The sequence below is a fragment of the Vipera berus genome (genome assembly GCF_964194415.1).
Source record: "Vipera berus genome assembly, chromosome: Z".
NCBI classification, from domain to species: Eukaryota; Metazoa; Chordata; class Lepidosauria; order Squamata; family Viperidae; genus Vipera; species Vipera berus.
Window position 1 is genome coordinate 65,452,236 of NC_138205.1, and position 20,325 is coordinate 65,472,560.

Genomic DNA, 20,325 nt, shown 5'->3' on the forward strand with positions numbered 1-20,325 from the left:
CCTTTTAAGTTGCATTACTGAAATAAATGAACTTTTGCACAATATTCTAATTTTTCGAGTTTCACCTGTATATCCAATAAAATATAAAATAAAGACACCATACAAAGTAAGTAGCAGGAAGTCCTAAAATCTAAAATGATATGAATTAAACTATACTAAAATACAATTAAAAAGCATAAAAGAAACTTGCAGCCCTTAAAGCAGTATTCATTCTGGCCTTATCTGCTATCCTGTCCAATTTACATTATAAATGAAAGTGAGGTGTATATGAGGATATTCAGTTTAGGATAAGAAGTAGTACAATAACGACTGAAGCTCTTGATGCTACTAAATGCATATTTTATGTTGAGTAATATTGGCAAAAATATTGGCAAAAAGAAGGAAATTATTTTTCAAGGAAAGAAAATGTGAGGTCTGCTTTGCATATGATTTGTATATAATCCATAGCCAAGCTTAAATAAAAAGTCAGAAACTAGAAGATTTACACTTCCTTATTTAGGCTTCAAGTTCAAACACATACTAAAAAAGGCAATTTTGATTTATAAAATGACTTTAACCTTTATTAACATCAATGATTCTCACCAGCACTGATGTTAACTTCATATACAAGTTTCCAAAGCTGAATTTAATCATAATGGTACTATTTATATCTCTATAAATTTAGTTCATTGCAGTATAAATAGTAGTGTCAGTGGCATTAACAGTAGCATTCAGCAGCATCACATATATTAAAAGTTGCTCTCTGCTTTTGTATTTTTGTGCATATTAATCAATTGGATAATTTGGACTCTTCAAGTGTAGTTAACTGAATAGCCCAAGTTAGCTAATTGGTTCCACAATAAAGATGAATGTTCACAAGAAGAAAATCAAGTACATCTATTCAGTATACAATAATTCTTTATAAATATTTTTGAAAAGGTTATTAATATATTTTGATATATATCATGTAAAAACATATATTAAAGGGCTTTATCAAGCTGAAACTTGTCTTAAATATTCTTGTTCATGATATAATGTGACTGAAATTTCCCAGATGTTGCAAGATCTCATTGACGTATTACAATCTACCCTCATTTGTAAGAGTGATAGCTGGATATTGATATCTTCAATTCCCTCAGTGACTAAGATGCAATGATTGCTTTTTGAGAAGCATAATGAGAAGAGATTTTAATACAAAATAAGGAAATCCTTCATACACACTTACGGTCTCCATGGCAATGCAGAGGGCCCACAGTTAACTTGGCATCAGAGCCTGGTCGACCAATATCTCCAACCACCACTTGACTGATAGGTAAATGGTCTTTGTAGGATAAAAAACCAGCATCTTTTCTCCTATGTAATGAAAAGAAAGAAAGATCAAATATATTTAATAAGAGAGGTGTTGTGTACTGAAAGGCTGAGTCAACCTTGAGCCAGTCAAGATTGAACTCCTGGCAGTGAGCAGAATCAGTCTGCAATACTGCATTCTAACTACTGTGCCACTAAAATATTTTTTTAGTGCTGCCGTTGGTTGTCTAGATTCAACCTCAAGTATAAGCTTCCATTTTTTCAGCCTGTTCCTGGAGATTCAACCAGGCTCAAGGATTTTGTTTTTTAGGAACTGACGATCTTTCTTTTAGATCAGTATTTTCACCTTTAAGAGGTATGGACTTGAACTCCCAGAATGGTTAAAATCCACACCTCTTAAGTTGGTAAAAAATATTTATTTATAATATTTATTGGTCTCCCATCTTACTATAAGATAACTGTGGGTGGCTACATTAAAACAAGAGTACATTAAACCAAGATTAAAATTAAGGGCATGTGGAGAGGCAGAGAGTCAAATGGAGGGAAGCGGCATCTGTTGTTACTTGATCAACCACCTCCACTGTGGTGTTTCTCTATTGGGGCCCAGGCCAACTGGCAGAGACAGGTCTTTAGACCCTTATGAAAGAATAGAAGAATTGAGGCCAACCTCACATTGGGGAGCAAGATGTTCCAGAGGGCAGGAGCAACAGTGAGAACACCCTCCCCTGGACAGTAGCAGCTGGAATGATTGGGTTGATGGAATCTGCAGCATGTCTCCTCTGCTGGCACAAGTGGGTCAGGCCAATTCCAATGGGGTGAGATGGTTGATGAGCACCTCAGCATCCTTTTGGTGGATTACCACTGAGTTGGTCCAACCCCAAAATCCCCTGGCAAACATTCCCCAACTATTTACCTTATGGAGCAATCTAACAGATACCACCCTCAACTGGGCAGCTCCAGACGGACGTACTATGTGGCAAGAAGATGGAATGTATAAGCTATAGGACTCTTGTTTGTAAGCTTAAAGAATTGTTAGACTGCAAGCTGAATTAGAAATAATTACAAATCAAAGGCATTTAGAATAACATAATGCTTTTTTGCTTCTCTATACTACGCTTGCACAGAAATCTCCATTAGCCTGTGGTGAGAAGCACACATACAGAAAGATAAAGAAAATTAATTGGTTCAAATAGTACTACAAAATAAAGTTTTGTGAAAACAAGTGGGGTATGGCTTTCCTTTTACATGCTGCTGCCTGTGTGTAGAGGAAATACACCCAGCTTCTTCAGCTGCCATGGACACAAGCTGAGTTGGAGAGACCTTTAGTGATTGGCGAAGGGAAAATTTTCTGGTTATGTTAGCATATAGAGGTCTTTTCTTTTTGCCATCTTTGATTCTTGTTATCCAAAGAACAGTTACTTCTACCATGTCGGGGATGACAATTATAGTATCCTCTGTAAGTAGTGATAAACCTCATAAGCCAACCAAGGTCCTGATTATCACCACAATAATAAAGGAATATACGTCATTGGTCACCAAGTAACAGAATGCATTCTGTTACAAAATTAAAAGGGAGGAAAATGAAGAGTTTGGGAACAAATGAAAATTGTTTAGTCTAACTGTTGCTTTCTTTCTTTTTGTAATCAGCTTTTGCACCAGATAAATTTCATGCAAGCGTGGGAAACATGTACATGGATGGGATGTACTGAAGGAGGGAATAAGGGAGTGTACAGGAATGATTGATGTCTTCCTTATGGTGTAATAACTCTGTTGTCTTATTTTCATTGGCTAACAGAGTTTATAAAGCAATTTTCCTAACTTTCTAAGGTGTGGCACTTCTGGATATAACTCTGTCAGTGTTCCAGATTGTTGGCCACCCAGCTACTTAGTTTGATCAAATAAAGTGCTGCTTGATCAAGAAGTCTCTGCTTGGGTTATGTGATTAGATAGATATGATATCTCAAGTTCAAGTAAGGGACTGGGACCTTACAGTAGAATTTCATATAGGAATTTCTATAGAAATCCTTCCCTTCTATTGCTTAAATATGAATATATCCTCTAGGACTCTAAACATAATTTTCAAATATAAATATAAAATTATTTATATTTAGTATTTTTCTAAATATCTTTGAACCCAGAGATGACTTTCGAGAAGATATGTGAAGAGTGTTAATAAAACTTGAGTTCAGCCTAGGAAAATAATTCAGTATGACAAAAAAACCGCTCAAAATTGCTTTGTCTTGTTTCTTTTTTGTATAAGATGGAGGAAAGGTAAATTCTGGCAGACTTTTAAAATTCTCTTAATTACAGTTTATATCAATTGAAGTAGAATTCTTGCATTTCTTGTGGCATCTTATTTATTGAATACAATATATATATATGCTATCTATCTATCTATCTATCTATCTATCTATCTATCTATCTATCTATCTATATATATATAACATATATATATATACATATATTACTTATATATATATTACATATATATATATTGTAATATATACATATTAAGGGAGACTGCATTTCAGTCTCCCTTAATTCTTTGTTAGTAATTTACACAAATATATGAACTGTCCGGTGTGACTACAGCCTCTTCGATGGCCTTCAAGATAGGCTGAAAACAGGAAATAAAGATTTGCCCCATGTTTGGGGCCTAGCAAGGTAATCTAAATAGTTAACGTTTGACACATATCTCCCCTTGCAGAAAGCTAACAGAGCGAGAGAGATCCTGTGGCTCAAGAGGTAAAATACACTGCCTAAGATGCAATCAGCCCAGGTTTGAGTCTCAGAAGGGTATGGCTGACTGATGAAAACTAATGAGTTAGAAATGCATTTCAGTCTCCCTTAATTCTTTGTTAGTAATTTACACAAATATATGAACTGTCCGGTGTGACTACAGCCTGTTCGATGGCCTTCAAGATAGGCTGAAAACAGGAAATAAAGATTTGCCCCATGTTTGGGGCCTAGCAAGGTAATCTAAATAGTTAACATTTGACATATATATATATGTATATATAATTTATTGAATATAGTAGTTTGAAAGGCTGACAGTGGCTGTGGTCAATCACAAAGCATTCATAAATTAGAAAGCAAAGGAACATTGGACTCAGTAGGATTTGGAGTCATCTTCTCATTTACTTGAGGCTGGTATTGGCTTGTCTTCATTTTTAAAATTAAAATAAATCAAAAACAGATGAAATAGATAAAGCAGCTTGTTTGGTACAGGAATGACTTAGAGGCCCTGGGTCAAAGGTATCTGTTACAAATCAAGACAATGAAAGAATAGTGAAATGTGCGTCATGATTTCTCAAGACAAAGCCTGGTTTTCATAGGGTGTTTGTATTTGGACATGATGATTTATATTTTATTAATTGTGCTCTTTGTGGAGGCTCAAATTCAGATTCAAGAGTATCTGATTGTTTATAGTAAAATACAAATGTCCTAAAAAATCTGGGGGTGGTATGAAGATTTGGGGAGGTATTGAGGTGAAGACATTTGACAGATATCCCCAAAGAAAAAACTGGGATAAGTGAATTGTAAGGGTTAGGGATTATAGGATGTGTAATAAGAAACTTTTAAGATGGGACTTGTAATATGAATTCCTTATAATATGAATTTGTTCCTTGTAGTATGAATTAGCTAACAAATTGTTGTGGTAAATAATCTGACTTTTTGTATCTTTAGTTTGTTATCTGAAATTATTTTGTGATTGACTTTATGAGTATGTATGCCTCTAATGGCAGGCCTTTTTTTGAGAGAGCGAGCAAATACTTCTTCAAATTCTAATGTATTCATGGATCCAAAATTTTGATTTGAGTTTCATGTTGCCTGTAATCCTTTCAGGAATGTGATACTGATTTTAATGATTTGACATTGATTATGGATCAGCACAGTTTTTTTTATTTCTGTAAAGTGTTGTCACAATCCATTTATATCCCATTCACAAAACTCTATCTGTATGTTCTAAAATCTTATACCTCTCCCTGGATTCTGCCATTTTTCCAACGAGGAGAAGAGAAGATATTAATAGATGCAAGGATTGCTTATTCATCCTGCTGGGAGGCTGTCTTCAAAGACCAGGGGAAGTACCTTTGAACTGAGAACAACAAAGGAAGGGGGGGGTGAAGAGATCTGGTTTGTATCTCCGATTAGAATCTGAAAGGAAGGACTTCCAGTGGCGATGCGACGCTGAAGACAGCCATCTCCAGGCTGTCCGCTCCGCAGCTTTGTTGAATCACTGAAAACAGCGTCAATCAGCTGTTTAGGTGATTCGGAAGCCCCCTCCCCGGGAGAAGAGGAGGGGGTGAGGCCCCAGGTAGGGGTTGAGCTCTCCGGGGCCGCCTGAGCTTTAAGTTTGGGCGGCTGAAGGATTGAGCCCCCCCAAAGCCTGGGTTTGCTCCGGGCTGCGCAGTGTCTCTGCTCTGTGATTTTTGGAGCAGAGCCAAGCGTTAGCAACCACTCCTGCCAGAAGGAAGGACTCTTGAGTATTAAGACGCAGGCAGAGCGGTACAGGAGGTCAAGGTGAAGTGGACTTTTATCTTTACTCTCTAGCTCAACGGATTTTATGGATTAAAAGTGAAAGTGTGCAATAAGTGAAAGTGGGGGAAGATGGCGACGAAAGCCTCTAAAGTTCTTCGGAGTGCGGGGGCTTCCCCGGTGCAACAGACTTCGTTGCAAGCTTTGCTCCCTCCCACACCTGCTCCAGCACTGACTCTTAAGGATTTACAGGATGCCTTTGAAAAGCAAACACAATTAATGTCAGATATGATGGAAAAGCTGGAGGAGAAATTGGAGGAGAAAATGGAAGAGAAGTTGGAAGAGAAGTTTAGAGCAATGAGGGCAGACATCTTGTCTACAATTGAAAGTGTGGCTGTATGTGTGCAAAGTTTGGATGAAAAAGTGGAGGATCTTAGTCAAAAGAACTCTATATTAGAAGTAAAAGTATTAGAGAATGAAAATATAAGGGATAAAATGGATGGAGACCTGAGTCTGGTCCAGTACCATCAGATGGAGTTTGCTATCAGAATCAGGGGCTTAAAAGAGAACCCTAAAGAAGATTTAAAGCAGCTGATTTCCGAGGCTTTGGAAGTGGTACTGGGCCAATCAGCAGCTGAAATTGAGGGAAGTATAGATAAAATCTTTCGTGTGAACTCATGGATTGCAAGGCAGAGGAAGCTACCTAGAGACGTGGTGGTTTACTTTACAAAGAGAGCAATTAGGGATGAAGTTATTCAAGTTGCTTATGACACTAAGTTGGTGGTTGCTGAGCAAGAAGTTCTGGTCTTAAAAGAGATTCCTCCCAAGATTTTAAGGAGAAGGAAAGATTTTGCCTTCCTAGCACAGGAACTTAAGAAATGTGACATCAAGTTTAGATGGGAGATCCCAGTGGGCATGGTGGTGATGCACGAAGGTAAAAGACACCATCTGGTTACAGTGACTCAGGCACGTGATTTTTACAGCAAAGTTTTAAAAGCAACCCCTCTATCACTTCTGCAAGTTGTAAAGGGATATGGTGAGGGAAAGCCTCAAGATGTTGATGGAACACAGACAGAGGAGAATGGTGCTGGAGGGGATCAAATTACAGTTTCATCGGCAGCTGCTGGAGAGCAGAGGATGACGCGTGCCGCTTCAAGACGAGTGAGACAAGAGCAAGAACAAGATCAGCAGAAAGTTATGGAACCTCCAAAGCGTACTTACAGTGAAGCTGTGGGAGGGGCGCGGCCTAAGGAAGTTAAAGGGGTCCTGGCAGACGTGCTCCAGAAGCTTCGGGACGCCAAGAATGGCGACTAAGTTCCTAACTTGGAATGTTAATGGATTAAATTCACCACAGAAGAGAAAGAAAGTTTTTCAATATTTAAAACAATTTAAGACTGATGTTATCTGTTTGCAAGAAACGCATATTAGGGTTATGGACCAAAAGTATTTGTTGAACTCAAGGCTGGGCACGCAATTTATTGCTTCTGCAATTAATAAGAAAAATGGAGTGGTTACCTATGTCAAGAGTACTCTGACAGCGGAACTAATTGAAGTAGATAAACAGGGAAGATATGTTATGATAGATTTGCTGTTAGAAGGCAAAAAAACGCTTTTAGTTGGACTGTATGCTCCTAATCAACAACAAACTGATTTTTTTAGTTTACTACATACAAAGATTACCCAGTTGGATTATAAATCTTTTATTTTTATGGGAGACTGGAATGGTGTCCTCGATGTACAGCTGGATAAATCTGGTTTCTTTAAGCGTGCCCCGAGTCATGCTAAGCTGCCTAAATCTTTTTTTGAAATGAAGGATGACCTGGAATTGCGAGACATTTGGCGAGATACACACGTATATGAAAAGGATTATACTTTTTTTTCTGATAGACATCAGTCTTTTTCTAGGATTGATTTTATATTACTGACTAATGACATCTTTTCTAGGACTAAGAAGGTAAAGATCTGTGCAAGAACTATATCTGACCATAGTCCAGTTTGGTTGGAGATCAACAAGGACAATAGAGATAGGCGCTCCTGGCGTGTAAATGAGAATTTGTTTAGAAACCAGAGAAATGTGGAAGAATGTAGAAAGCAGATGAAGGATTTTTTTGAAATTAATATGAACAAGGATACCTCTATGGACATGGTTTGGGATGCTAGCAAAGCTTATATGAGAGGGGTGTTAATATATATGAACAATAAATATAGACGTAATTTGGAAGTTAGAAGGAAAGAACTGGAGAATGAAATTAGGGAAAAAGAAAAGGCCCTAATTTTGAACCCATCGGATGCGAAGATTAAGGAGGTCATTAAACTGCTAAGAGGACAATTTGATAAGTTGATGGCTGATCAGGTGGCAACTAACTTACGGTTTGCTAGGCATAATACTTTTTGCAATGCCAATAAACCAGGTAGGTGGTTAGCCTACAGGCTAAGGAAAAAACAAAGGGCTTCTAATATAGATAAAATTGAATACAAAGGAAAAGTTGTGTTTCAACAGGATCTTATTAAGGAAGCCTTTGTGGATTTTTATTCTAAACTATATGTTAAGGAGAAGATTAATGAAACAGATATTGATGTATATATGAAGAATGCTAGCATCCCGGTTCTCACACAAGAACAAAAGGAGGAGATTAATCAATTGATAACAGAAGAAGAAATTTTTATAGCAATTAAGGAATTGAAGTTGGATAAAGCGCCAGGTACGGATGGTCTGACAGCGATCTACTACAAACATTTACAATTGGAGCTGATAAAGCCATTAAGGGAATTGTTTCAGACAATTCAGAGGGGGGGAAAGGTGCCTCCGTCTTGGAGAACTGCTTTTATTTCTTTGATTCCGAAGGAAGATCAAGATGCTACTCAAGTAAAAAACTATAGACCAATATCACTTTTAAATACAGACTACAAGATATTTGCCAAGGTGTTAGCTAATAGACTGATGAGGGTTTTACAACAGGTAGTGGTAGACAAATGAAAAATAATGTGAGGCATATAATTGATGTGGTGGAGTTTTTGGAAAGGAACAACCAGATCCCTGTGGTGCTAATTTTTTTAGATGCTGAAAAAGCTTTTGATCAATTGAATTGGCAATTTTTGATGAAAGTTTTAGATAAAATGAATTTTGGGGATAAATTTTTACAACCAATTAGGGCATTATATCAAAAACAAACTGCCCGAATAATAGTTAACAATAGTCTGACTGAAGTATGCAATATTGAGAAGGGCACAAGACAAGGGTGTCCGTTATCACCTTTATTATTTGTTTTAACATTGGAGATATTATTGATAAAAATACGGAACTCGGGAAAAATTAAGGGTATTCAAATTAGAGATCAGGATTATAGACTGAGGGCGTTTGCAGACGATCTGGTTGTTACGGTGACTCAGCCAGAAAACTCTGTTGTGGACCTGATGGAGATAATAATGCAATACGGGAAGGTTTCTGGATTTAAGGTTAATGTACAAAAAACAAAAATTTTGGCCAAAAATATGACAACACCGCAAAAGGCCCTTTTAGAAGGATTAACTGGATTTGAGATTGTTAAAAGGGTCAAATATTTGGGGGTGTATTTGTCACCCTCAAATGCAAAGTTATATAAAAATAATTATGAAAAGTTATGGGGAAAAATTCAAAAAGAATTGGAGAGTTGGGAAAAATTGCAATTGTCTTTACTGGGAAGAATTGCAGCAGTGAAAATGAATGTCCTGCCTAAATTTTTATTTTTATTCCAAATGATACCGATTCTTAAAAAAAGACTCTAATTTGGAAGAATGGCAACGGGGTATCAATAAATTTGTGTGGGCAGGGAAAAGGCAACGAGTTAAACTTAAGATTATGCAGGATACTCGTGAAAGAGGTGGTCTTAAAATGCCTAATCTTAAATTATATTGTGAAGCTGCTGCGTTGTCAGGAATAAGTGATTGGATTAATTTGACACAAGGGAGATTATTAAATCTTGAGGGCCACGACTTGTTATTTGGCTGGCATGCATATTTGTTGTATGATAAGAAGGTAGATAATGTATTTAAAGTGCATATTTTAAGACAGGCATTGTTGAGTGTTTGGAAGAAGTATAGACATAAGTTAGATTGCAAGATGCCGTTGTGGGCAATCCCGAAACATGCAATAGAAAACATAAACGTAGGCTTCAAACATGATGTGACTACGTATAAGGAGATCATAAGTTTGGAAAGGAACGTCTGGTGTTTGAAGCCGTACAATTTCTTGCGAGATGAGAAGATCGTTCAAACTTGGTTCCAATATACTCAATTACGTGCCAGGTGGAAAGAAGACCAGAAAATTGGTTTCTCAATGACTGATGAAAATTTGATAAAGCAAATTAGAAATCAGGGTCCAGCACATATTAAACGGATTTATCTTGCATTGATAGATATTGACTCAGAAACAGAACTTGTTAAAGACTGTATGATAAAATGGGCCCAGAATATTCAAGAAGTTATTACAATGGACACTTGGGAAAAGATCTGGGTGAGGAACGTAAAATTCACGCAAGCTCAAAACTTAAGAGAGAACTTTTATAAAATGTTTTATAGATGGCATTTAGATCCTAAAAAGCTTGCAAGTATGTATCCGAATTATCAACCTAAATGTTGGAGATGTGGTGGTGAAGATGCAACTTATTTTCATATATGGTGGAGCTGCAAAAAGGTTAAGGCTTTTTGGATAAAAATTTGGTGGAATATGCAAAAGATCTTTAAGCAAACGATAAAGTTTTGTCCGCAATTGTTTTTGCTGGGCATAATTACAGATGCTACTGTTGTGGACATTAAGTTGATGTTGAATTTAATTACAGCAGCAAGACTCTTAATAGGTCAATATTGGAAAAAGGAGGAACTGCCGACTATAGAAGAATGGACTCTAAAGGTTTCTGACCTGGCGGAAATGGCAAAGATCTCGGCTTACTTGAAAGATCATTCGCAAGAACGTTATATTATGGAGTGGAAAAAGTGGATTGATTATATTCAGAACAAATATGGGACTAAAAAGTTTCACTTAGCATTTGAATAAGTTTTCTTTTCTTTTTTCCTTTTTTATGTAACGTTAGTATTGCTTGTAGTCATTTTATATGAGCTAGAGGGCGATAGAATTAATAGTTTATTGTTTTTAGCATATGGATGTTTATGATTGTTTTTTGTTTTTATACCTTGTACTTAGCTCTGTGAAGTCGGGGGGGAGGGGGAATGGGGGGGAGGGATAGGGAGGGTTAGGTAGGGGTGGGGGGAGGGGGGATTGTTAAAGATAAAATGTACTCTAAAACTTTTCAATAAAAAAAAAGAATCTGAAAGGAAGGAGGCAATTGTTGTAAAGGCATGGGAAGATCCCTCTTTCCCATGGAAGGGTTTGACACCTGAATTTTCATTGATCTGGGACTGACCAGATGGTTTGAGGGGAGGAGTTTTGACTCGGGAACTCAAAAAGTACCAAACTGTAACACAGTTTCAGATCCTGTCTAGTATTCCCATTACCAATCATGTTTTAGTAAAAGCTCCTTTTGGATAATTCCTGGTTCAAGAGTTCTTTCTTTCCTAAGATGTGGATTGGAGTGGGTCCTGACATTAGACAGGATCTGCAGTAAGAGGCAACCTGGAAGGAAAACCCTTACTAGGAGACTTTGCAAAAAATACAATGTCTAATGATGAAGCAAGGCAGGAGGAAAGCCCCATGGAAAGGGAGTTTTCCCCTCAACCGAAACCCCATCAACGGTTGGAAGCTGAAGCATCAGATTCCTCTGGGGAAGAGGTGGCAGAGACGCATGATTGCAAACCACAGTGGTCGATGGGCATTAGAAGGAAAAGTGAGTGGGAAAAGGCATCGAGGAAAGTGACCCTGAGGCGGGGCGGCCACCAACCTGAATGGAGGCAAGAGATGGAGAGCTCCCTGCACATCAGTGAAGAGGAGTGGGTCCTCGAGAGAGCTAATGACCTGATGAAGAAAATCATTACCTCACTAAGCTGAGTACCACAGCTGAAACAGCACCTGGGACCGCAACTGGAGAGACAGTGGGGGGGATCCGGTACCTGCAACATTGGGACTGTCCGCTGGAACAGGAGTTGCTGTCTCAGAAATATACCCGCAAACCACAGATGGAGATCAGGATGAGGGGCAATACCACCCGCTGCGCAGACAACGATCCATTCAAAGATTTCCACCCCTGGAAGCTAAATTCAGGGGGGAGCCACCACGCTTGGGGTTTTTCCTAACCCATGTCCTCAGCTATATGGAAGAATATGGATGGGACATCCCCAGTGACAAAGCCCACATCCGTATCATACAATCCACTCTGGACGGACTGGCTGCAGACTGGGTGGTGAACCTGCATGACTCCAATGCCCCACAACTCAACGACTTCAACCGATTCATGTCATCCTTGAGGAGGCAGTTCAAAGATCCTTTGGCTGATTGTAAGGCCCGGGAGAGAATCAAAACAGTCAGGCAGGGCAGATGGCCGGTGGCTGAATATACCCAAGAATTCCAAGCCATTGCCAGCAAGCTGAACTGGCCAGAAGATATCCTTCTTAGCCATTTCAAGGATGGGCTAAACTTTGACCTGTATGATGCTTGCCTGCCTCAAGGAGACCCACACCATCTCGATGACTGGTATGTCCTGGCAGAGGAGGCAGAGATACACCTACTGAAGAGACACCGTCGGGGGAAACCATGGGCCCGCCTGCCAACTGAGCAAACACGTGAGGGGGAAAAACCACTGTCCACAGCTGAAAAATCAGCAGGCTGTTTCAAATGCGGGGGAGAGGGTCACTGCTCCACAGAATGCCAGTCAAAAGCCCCCCAGCATAAAAGAATCTTCCATGAAGGGGACAGAGGCTGTAGAGTCCACAACCCCTGCCAAGAACTGGGATTGGATTCTGGCCTACACTGCAGGGGTGGTGGATACCTTGGAAGACAGCTTGGAGGGACAACCATTGGTAAGTCAATCCATTCCACCCATCCTTAAGACAGTGACTATATTAGCTTCCTCTATGCCTGAAGCCATCAAAATAAAAGCCCTAATAGACTCTGGTTGCACTCGCTGCCTTATCAGCCTAACGGTGGTGGGGAGACTCAGCATCTCAGCATCCCAGACTAAAATAACCAATCTCCTTTAGCCAATTAGATGGGTCAATAGCAGGGGGGGGCAGCTACCCTAGCCACTTTACCAATTCACCTATCCCTGGGGTCTAATGAGGAAAACAAAAAGTTTGTAGTGGCCCCAGGCATGGAATGCCCAATGATTTTAGGACTGGAATGGCTGAAGAAATAGAACCCCGGGATAAATTGGAGGACAGCAGAACTCAACTTCCCAGAGCAGGAGCATAGGAGCTTAAAACCCAAAAGCACCCCCTCAACCCAAAGAGAGGAATCAGCATCGGTGAGGGAAGAGATGGGATTACCAGAAATACTGGAGGAATACAGGGACCTTGCTGACATTTTTAGTGAGGAACGGGCAGATGAGCTTCCCCCCCACCGCCCCACAAACTGTACTATAGAATTCAAACCCGGGACAAAACTCCCAAAGCCCAGGATGTATGCCATGAGCCCAAAGGAAATGGCAGAGATGGAAAGATTCATAAAGGAAAACTTAGAAAGAGGGTTTATTGAGCCTGCCAAACCCAAAGTGGCTGCCCCGGTCCTGTTCAGGGAGAAGAAGGATGGTTCTTATCGCTTATGCGTAGATTATAGAAATTTGAACACAATTAGTGAATGTAATCTGTACCCACTACCCCTAAGGAAGAATATGCTATCCCACCTATCAAAAGGAAGGATTTTCACTAAACGAGACCTGAGGGAAGCATACTACCGTATTAGGATTAAGGAAGGAGATGAATGGAAGACTGCATTCAACTGCCCAATGGGGTGCTATCAATTCAAAGTATATCCATTCGGACTGCAAGGGGCCCCCGCAGTCTTTATGCAATCAATTAATGACGTACTAAGAAAGCACCTATATAAGGGGGTCCTGTTTTACCTAGATGACATCCTTATCTTCACTGAGACCAAAGAGGAACATATCAACCTAGTCAGAGAAGTCCTGAAAAAATTGCGGGCTGCCCACCTATATGGTAAATTATTGAAGTGTGAATTTCACCAGGAAAGAATAGACTATCTGGGATATCGCATATCCCCAGAGGGCATTGAAATGGACCCTGAGAAAGTCATGGCAGTACTAGAATGGGCACCCCCTATGCACACAGAAGCAATTACAAAGTTTCCTGGGATTTGCAAATTTCTACAGCCAATTCATCCCTTCATTTGCCCAAATAGCCATGCCCCTCACAAACTTGTTGAAAATCAAGGGGGGGTCCCCAGTGAAACCCAGCCAGCCTCTGAAGTGGACAATGGAATGTCAAGCAGCATTTGAGAGGCTAAAGAGACTTTTTTCTGCTGAACTGGTCCTGAGACACCCAGATCCCGCTAAACCTTTTGTAATACAGGCAGATGCTAGCGATGTAGCAGTGGGAGCCGTATTATTACAGGAAAATGATGAGGGGGCGTTGCAACCCTGTGCATATACATCCAGGAAACTCACGGAGACAGAACAACATTGGCCCACGTGGGAAAAAGAGGCATATTCAGTAAGATGGGCATTACTCACATGGCGCCAGTTCTTAGAAAGAAATAAAATCCCCTTCCAGGTCTGGACAGACCACAAAAACTTGAAAGCACTAAAAACACCCAGGAAACTCATTCCTAAGCAAGCCCGCTGGTCCCAACATTTTCACCAATTCAATTTTACTCTCAAACACTTACCGGGGGGGGGAATTTCCTGGCGGATGCATTATCTCGCATGCCCCAATATAACAGCAAATGGACCACTGACTCTAATCCACTTGTGCCTGAACAACAACTGGCAGCACCAGTCACCACCAGGGCTCAAATAAAAATGAAGCCGAAGGTGGATAGCCAAACTGGAATAGAATTCTGAAAGTCTTTGGAAAGTGATGAATGGTTCCAGAAAAATAGACATGTGTGCTCAATTAAAATGGACTACCCTGGGTGGGTGAGAGGTTATACATACCTGCCACCTAGAGGATCAATTTCATGCAACTGTGCCATGACACAAAATCAGCAGGGCATTTTGGGTTTGTAAAAAACTTACACTTAACTAAAAGGCAATTTTGGTGGCCATCTATGAAAAAGGACATAGAAAGCTATGTGGGCAGCTGTCGAATTTGCACGATAGGCAAGAGGCTGCAAGGGAAATCGCCAGGACTATTACAACCAGTGGCGAACCCCTCAGCCCCATGGAAAGAAATAGGCATGGATTTTATAGTGGAACTACCAGAAAGTAACGGGAACACGGTAGTCTGGACTGTCACAGATCTGTTCTCTAAACAAGTGCATTTCATCCCTTGCCAAAAGATCCCTACTGCAAAAGTTTTAGCAAAACTCTTCGTACAGCATATTTACAGATTGAATGGGGAACCATAACGCATCATATCTGATAGAGGGGTGCAATTTACGGCAGCATTTTGGGAAGAATTTTTATTTTTTATTTATTTATTTATTTATTTATTTATTTATTTAATTTATATACCGCCCTTCTCTCAAGAGACTCAGGGCGGTGAACAGGGCAATACATAAAAATTAGATACAAAAGTTAAAATTAGATTATTAAAACATAATTAAACAATGCCCAGAGATAATACAAATTTAAAATTGAAGTTGTTAATAAAAATCCCACCCCGTCCCATCAGGCCAGGCCAGCTTGTTTAAAGAGATAGGTTTTAAGGTCGCGCCGGAAGGAGCGGAGATCGGGCGCCATCCGGAGCTCAACCGGAAGATGGTTCCATAAATCCGGTGCACCCACAGAGAACGCTCTCCCCCTGGGGGCCACCAGTCGGCATTCTTTGACCGGCGGCACCCTGAGGAGGCCCTCTCTGTGGGAGCGTACTGGGCGGAGGGAAGTTGACGCCGGCTGCAGGTGCTCCCCAAGGTATTCTGGACCCATGCCATGGAGGGCTTTGTAGGTCATTACCAACACCTTGAACCTCACCCGGAAGACAACTGGTAACCAATGCAGCTCGCGGAGCAGAGGTGTAACACGGGAGTATCGGGAGACTCCCAATACATCTCTCGCGGCTGCATTCTGTACCAGTTGGAGCCTCCGAGTGGTCTTCAAGGGTAGCCCCATGTAGAGAGCGTTGCAGTAATCAAGACGAGAGGTCACGAGCGCATGAGTGACCGTGCGCAAGGCATCCCGGTCTAGATAGGGCCGCAACTGGCGCACCAGGCGAACCTGGGCGAACGCCCCCCTAGTCACAGCTACAATATGATCTTCTAAGGAGAGTTGTGAGTCTAGGAGGACTCCCAAGTTGCGAGCCCTATCTACAGGAGATAAAGACTCACCCCCCATAATGAGGGGTGGGATATCCTGAATATCCCGAGATGCCGGTACGCACAGCCACTCCGTCTTGTCAGGGTTGAGACGAAGCCTGTTCCTCCCCATCCAGACCCGGACCGCCTCCAGGCACCGGGACATCACGTCGAGGGCATCACTGGGGTGGTTTGGGGTCGAAATGAAAAGTTGGGTATCATCAGCATACTGATGATACCCAACTCCAAAACCACGAATGATCTCACCCAGCGGTTTCATGTAGATGTTGAACAGAAAGGGCGAGAGGACCGACCCCTGAGGGACTCCACAAGCGAGAGGCCTCGCGGTCGACCTCTGCCCTCCTGCCAACACCGACTGCGAGCGTCCCAGGAGATAGGAGGAGAACCACTGAAAACCATGCCTCCCACTCCCAATCCCCTGAGACGCCACAGCAAGATACCATGGTCGATGGTATCGAAAGCCGCTGAGAGGTCTAATAGGACTAGAACAGAGGAGTATCCTCTGTCCCGAGCCCTCCAGAGATCATTCACCAGCGCGACCAATGCCGTCTCCGTGCTGTACCCGGGTCTGAAGCCCGATTGGTACGGGTCTAGATAATCCGCTTCATGCAGGACCAGAGGGAGCTGATGCGCCACCACACTCTCAACAACCTTCGCAAGAAAGCGAAGGTTGGAGACCGGACGAAAGTTATTCAAAACAGCCGGGTCCAAGGCAGGCTTCTTGAGGAGAGGTCTCACCACCGCCTCTTTCAAGGCGGCGGGAAAACTACCCTCACTCAGAGAAGCAGATATAACCGCCTGGAACCAGCCTCGTGTCCCCTCCCAGGCTGCATAAACCAGCCAGGAAGGGCACGGGTCCAATAAACATGTGGTGGAGCTCAGCCTCCCCATGATCCTGTCCACTTCCTCCGGAGTCACAGGATCGAACTCCTCCCAGGTGACATTGACAAGACCGCTCGTGTCCTGATCGTCCGATACTGCCCAGTCGGAGTCCAAACCGGTCCGAATCCGAGCGATTTTGTCCAACAGATGTTGACTAAATTCCTCGGCCCGCCCCTGCAAGGGTTCCCCACTAACCTCCTGATTAAGGAGGGAGCGGGTCACCCTAAACAGGGCAGCCGGGCGATTATCTGCGGACGCGATGAGGGCAGCGAAGTAGTTAGATCTCGCTACCCTCATCGCTGCGAGATAAGACCTAATATGGGTTCTTAGTCGCAATCGGTCGGATTCAGATCGGGTGGACCTCCAAACGCTCTCTAGGCCCCGTCTCCGACGCTTCATCTCCCGGAGCTCCGCGGAGAACCATGGAGCCCATTGGGATCTGCGCCGGGTCAGGGGCCGCAAGGGTACAACTCGGTCAAGTGCCTCCGTGGCCGTCCTTTCCCAGGCTTCCACTAAGGCATCTGCCGAGCTGTGAGCTGAGGAGGCAGGTGGGGACCCCAGCGCTGCCTGAAACCTCTCAGGGTCCATTAAGCGTCTGGGGCGGAACCATCTAGTTGGCTCAACAACCCCACGGTGGGGAGTGGCAAAACGGAAGACCAGCCGCAGGAGATGATGATCGGTCCATGACAGGGGCATAACAATTGGGGAGCCCCCACCAAGATCATCTAACCACCGACCAGATAAGAAAACCAAGTCAAGGGTGTGACCTCCCTCATGAGTCGGTCCAAGAATTACCTGCGTCAGGTCCATGGCCGTCATGGAAGCCATGAACTCCCGAGCTACCTCAGATGCTCCTCCCAGGGATGGTAGATTGAAGTCTCCCAAAACCATAAGTTTGGGAAACTCAATCACCAGCCCTGAGAGGATATCGAGAAGCTCAGGCAGGGCTGCTGCTACGCGACTAGGCGAAAGGTACACGAGCAGCAAGCCCAACTGCGCCCTGGGACCAAACCTCAATAAGAGAGATTCACACCCGACTATCTGAGGAACGGTGGCCTCCTGCGGACATTTATCCCTTTTAGGAACCACCCAAGGACTGACATCTAGTCATCACCCTCAATCAAAAGGTCAATGTGAAAAGGCTAACTCAGTCCTTGAGCAATATTTAAGATGCTTTGTTAATTTCCAGCAAACAAATAGGACGGACCTACTACCTTTCGCAGAAGTGGTATATAATAATGTAGTCCACTCCAGCACAGGGTACACCCCTTTTCAACTAGCTTCCGGTCAAAGTTTCAACCCCATGCCAAAATTAACCCCAACCAAACCTGTAATTCTTGAACTGAAGGAGTGGATTGCTCAATTACAAAACATCTGGACAATCATTAGGAAAGCTTTAGATGAAGCTAGACAAGCATACAAGACACAGACGGACAAAAAAAGAGTCAATCCCATACCATTCAGGGTGGGAGAGATGGTATATTTATCCACAAAATACCTTAAATCACTACAACCCTGTAAAAAAACTCGGACCAAAATATATTGGACCTTTTCCAATTAAAAGAATCATAACCCAGTAACAGTTGAATTAGGACTACCCAAAAAGTTTAGACAAATACACCCAATTTTTCACTGCAGTTTACTAAAGAGAGAACAGTCACCCCTGCGAACAACCCCCCCACCTCCCATCATGGTGGAAGGAGAACAACACGTTGAGGTGAAGGAAATCCTAGATTCCAGTAAACACCATGGAGCAATTCAGTATCTCGTAGCTTGGAAACACCTCCCCTCCTCAGAAAATGAGTGGGTCAATGAACACCACATTAAAGCACCAAGTTGCTTAAGAGGTTTCATACAGAATATCCGAACAAACCAGGCTAACATTTATATTTTATTTCCTCTACAGATGGACCTATCTTTTTTTCTAAAGGGAGCAGATTGTCAGAATCCATTTATATCCCATTCAAAGAACTCTATCTGTATGTTCTAAAATCTTATACCTCTCCCTGGATTCTGCCATTTTTCCAACGAGGAGAAGAGAAGATGTTAATAGGTGCAAGGATTGTTTACTCATCCTGCCGGGAGGCTGTCTTCAAAGATCAGGGGAAGAATCTTTGAACTGAGAACAACAAAGGAAGGGGGGGGTGAAGAGATCTGGTTTGTATCTCCGATTAGAATCTGAAAGGAAGGAGGCAATTGTTGTAAAGGCATGGGAAGATCCCTCTTTCCCATGGAAGGGTTTGACACCTGAATTTTCATTGATCTGGGACTGACCAGATGGTTTGAGGGGAGGAGTTTTGACTCAGGGACTCTTTAAAAGTACCAAACTGTAACACAGTTTTAGATCCTGTCTAGTATTCCCATTACCAATCATGTTTTAGTAAAAGCTCCTTTTGGACAATTCCTGGTTCAAGAGTTCTTTCTTTCCTAAGATGTGGATTGGGGTGGGTCCTGACAAGTGTTTTACAAAATTAGCCCATTTTCCTATTATTTCCTAGAGCAAACATGAAGTTCTGAACTTAGTCATTTTCTGAGGGTCTGGAAATAATAAAAAAGGAAGATGAAAACCAGATGGACAAAGAAAATTTTGGAACTGCTTGGTAATCATGGCAAAATTAATTTCTTTACCACGTTACACCTTTATGGTATTGACTAATAGTTTTTTCCTCAAAATCAGCCTACTTGGCTAGATTTCTGGAACTTATTTGAATCAACATGCTATACATTTTTCTGTTTATAATATTTTCATCTAGGGCTTAGATACCACATTTCTGAGAGAGAACCAGAGAAGGATTTAAACTAGATCCTATTGTTTTTGGATAATTTCAATATAGCAGTGTGAAGACAGATGGATAGGCTGCTTACAGAATTACTGTACTGTACCTAAGCTTTTCATCTGTGTTTCTTTTGTCTAGTGAAGCTGATAGGGATAGATTTTATAGTTCTGAAGGAGACAATAGGGAAGCTATGATTTGAAATGCTGGGTCTTAATTTCTTTTGTTATGAGAAATTACTGCTCAGTTCACAGTTTCTAAGCAGGATTTCAGGTGAGGATATTTCAGCTCTCATTATTGTGTATATTTTATATGACAGCAATAATTTTAACCCATTTTGGTATGACTGACTTGGTAAACTTGGTAAATTATTTATGCTCAAAAAAGATGGGCGTAAGTAGCCTTATTTATTTTTCTTTGTCTCCAAACAGCTTTTGATACCATTACATTCTGGACCATTGCACAGAGTTTGATATAATTTTATCCAGACTTAACTCTTCTGAAAAGATTTATAATAAAGTGTTACTACCAGATTTTTATTGTATA

General features: G+C 41.6%; 1 protein-coding gene across 1 annotated transcript in view; it reads right to left on the reverse strand.

Moving 5' to 3' along the window:
• Positions 1–20,325, reverse strand: part of CNTNAP2 (contactin associated protein 2) — a gene marked incomplete at its 5' end in the record, with an annotated part of 1,513,027 nt that overhangs the window by 346,107 nt on the left and 1,146,595 nt on the right. The window contains one exon of the mRNA XM_081344134.1: positions 1,205–1,332. Within this exon, the coding sequence (XP_081200260.1) occupies positions 1,205–1,332 (128 nt within the window). The remainder of the gene's footprint in view (positions 1–1,204; positions 1,333–20,325) is intronic.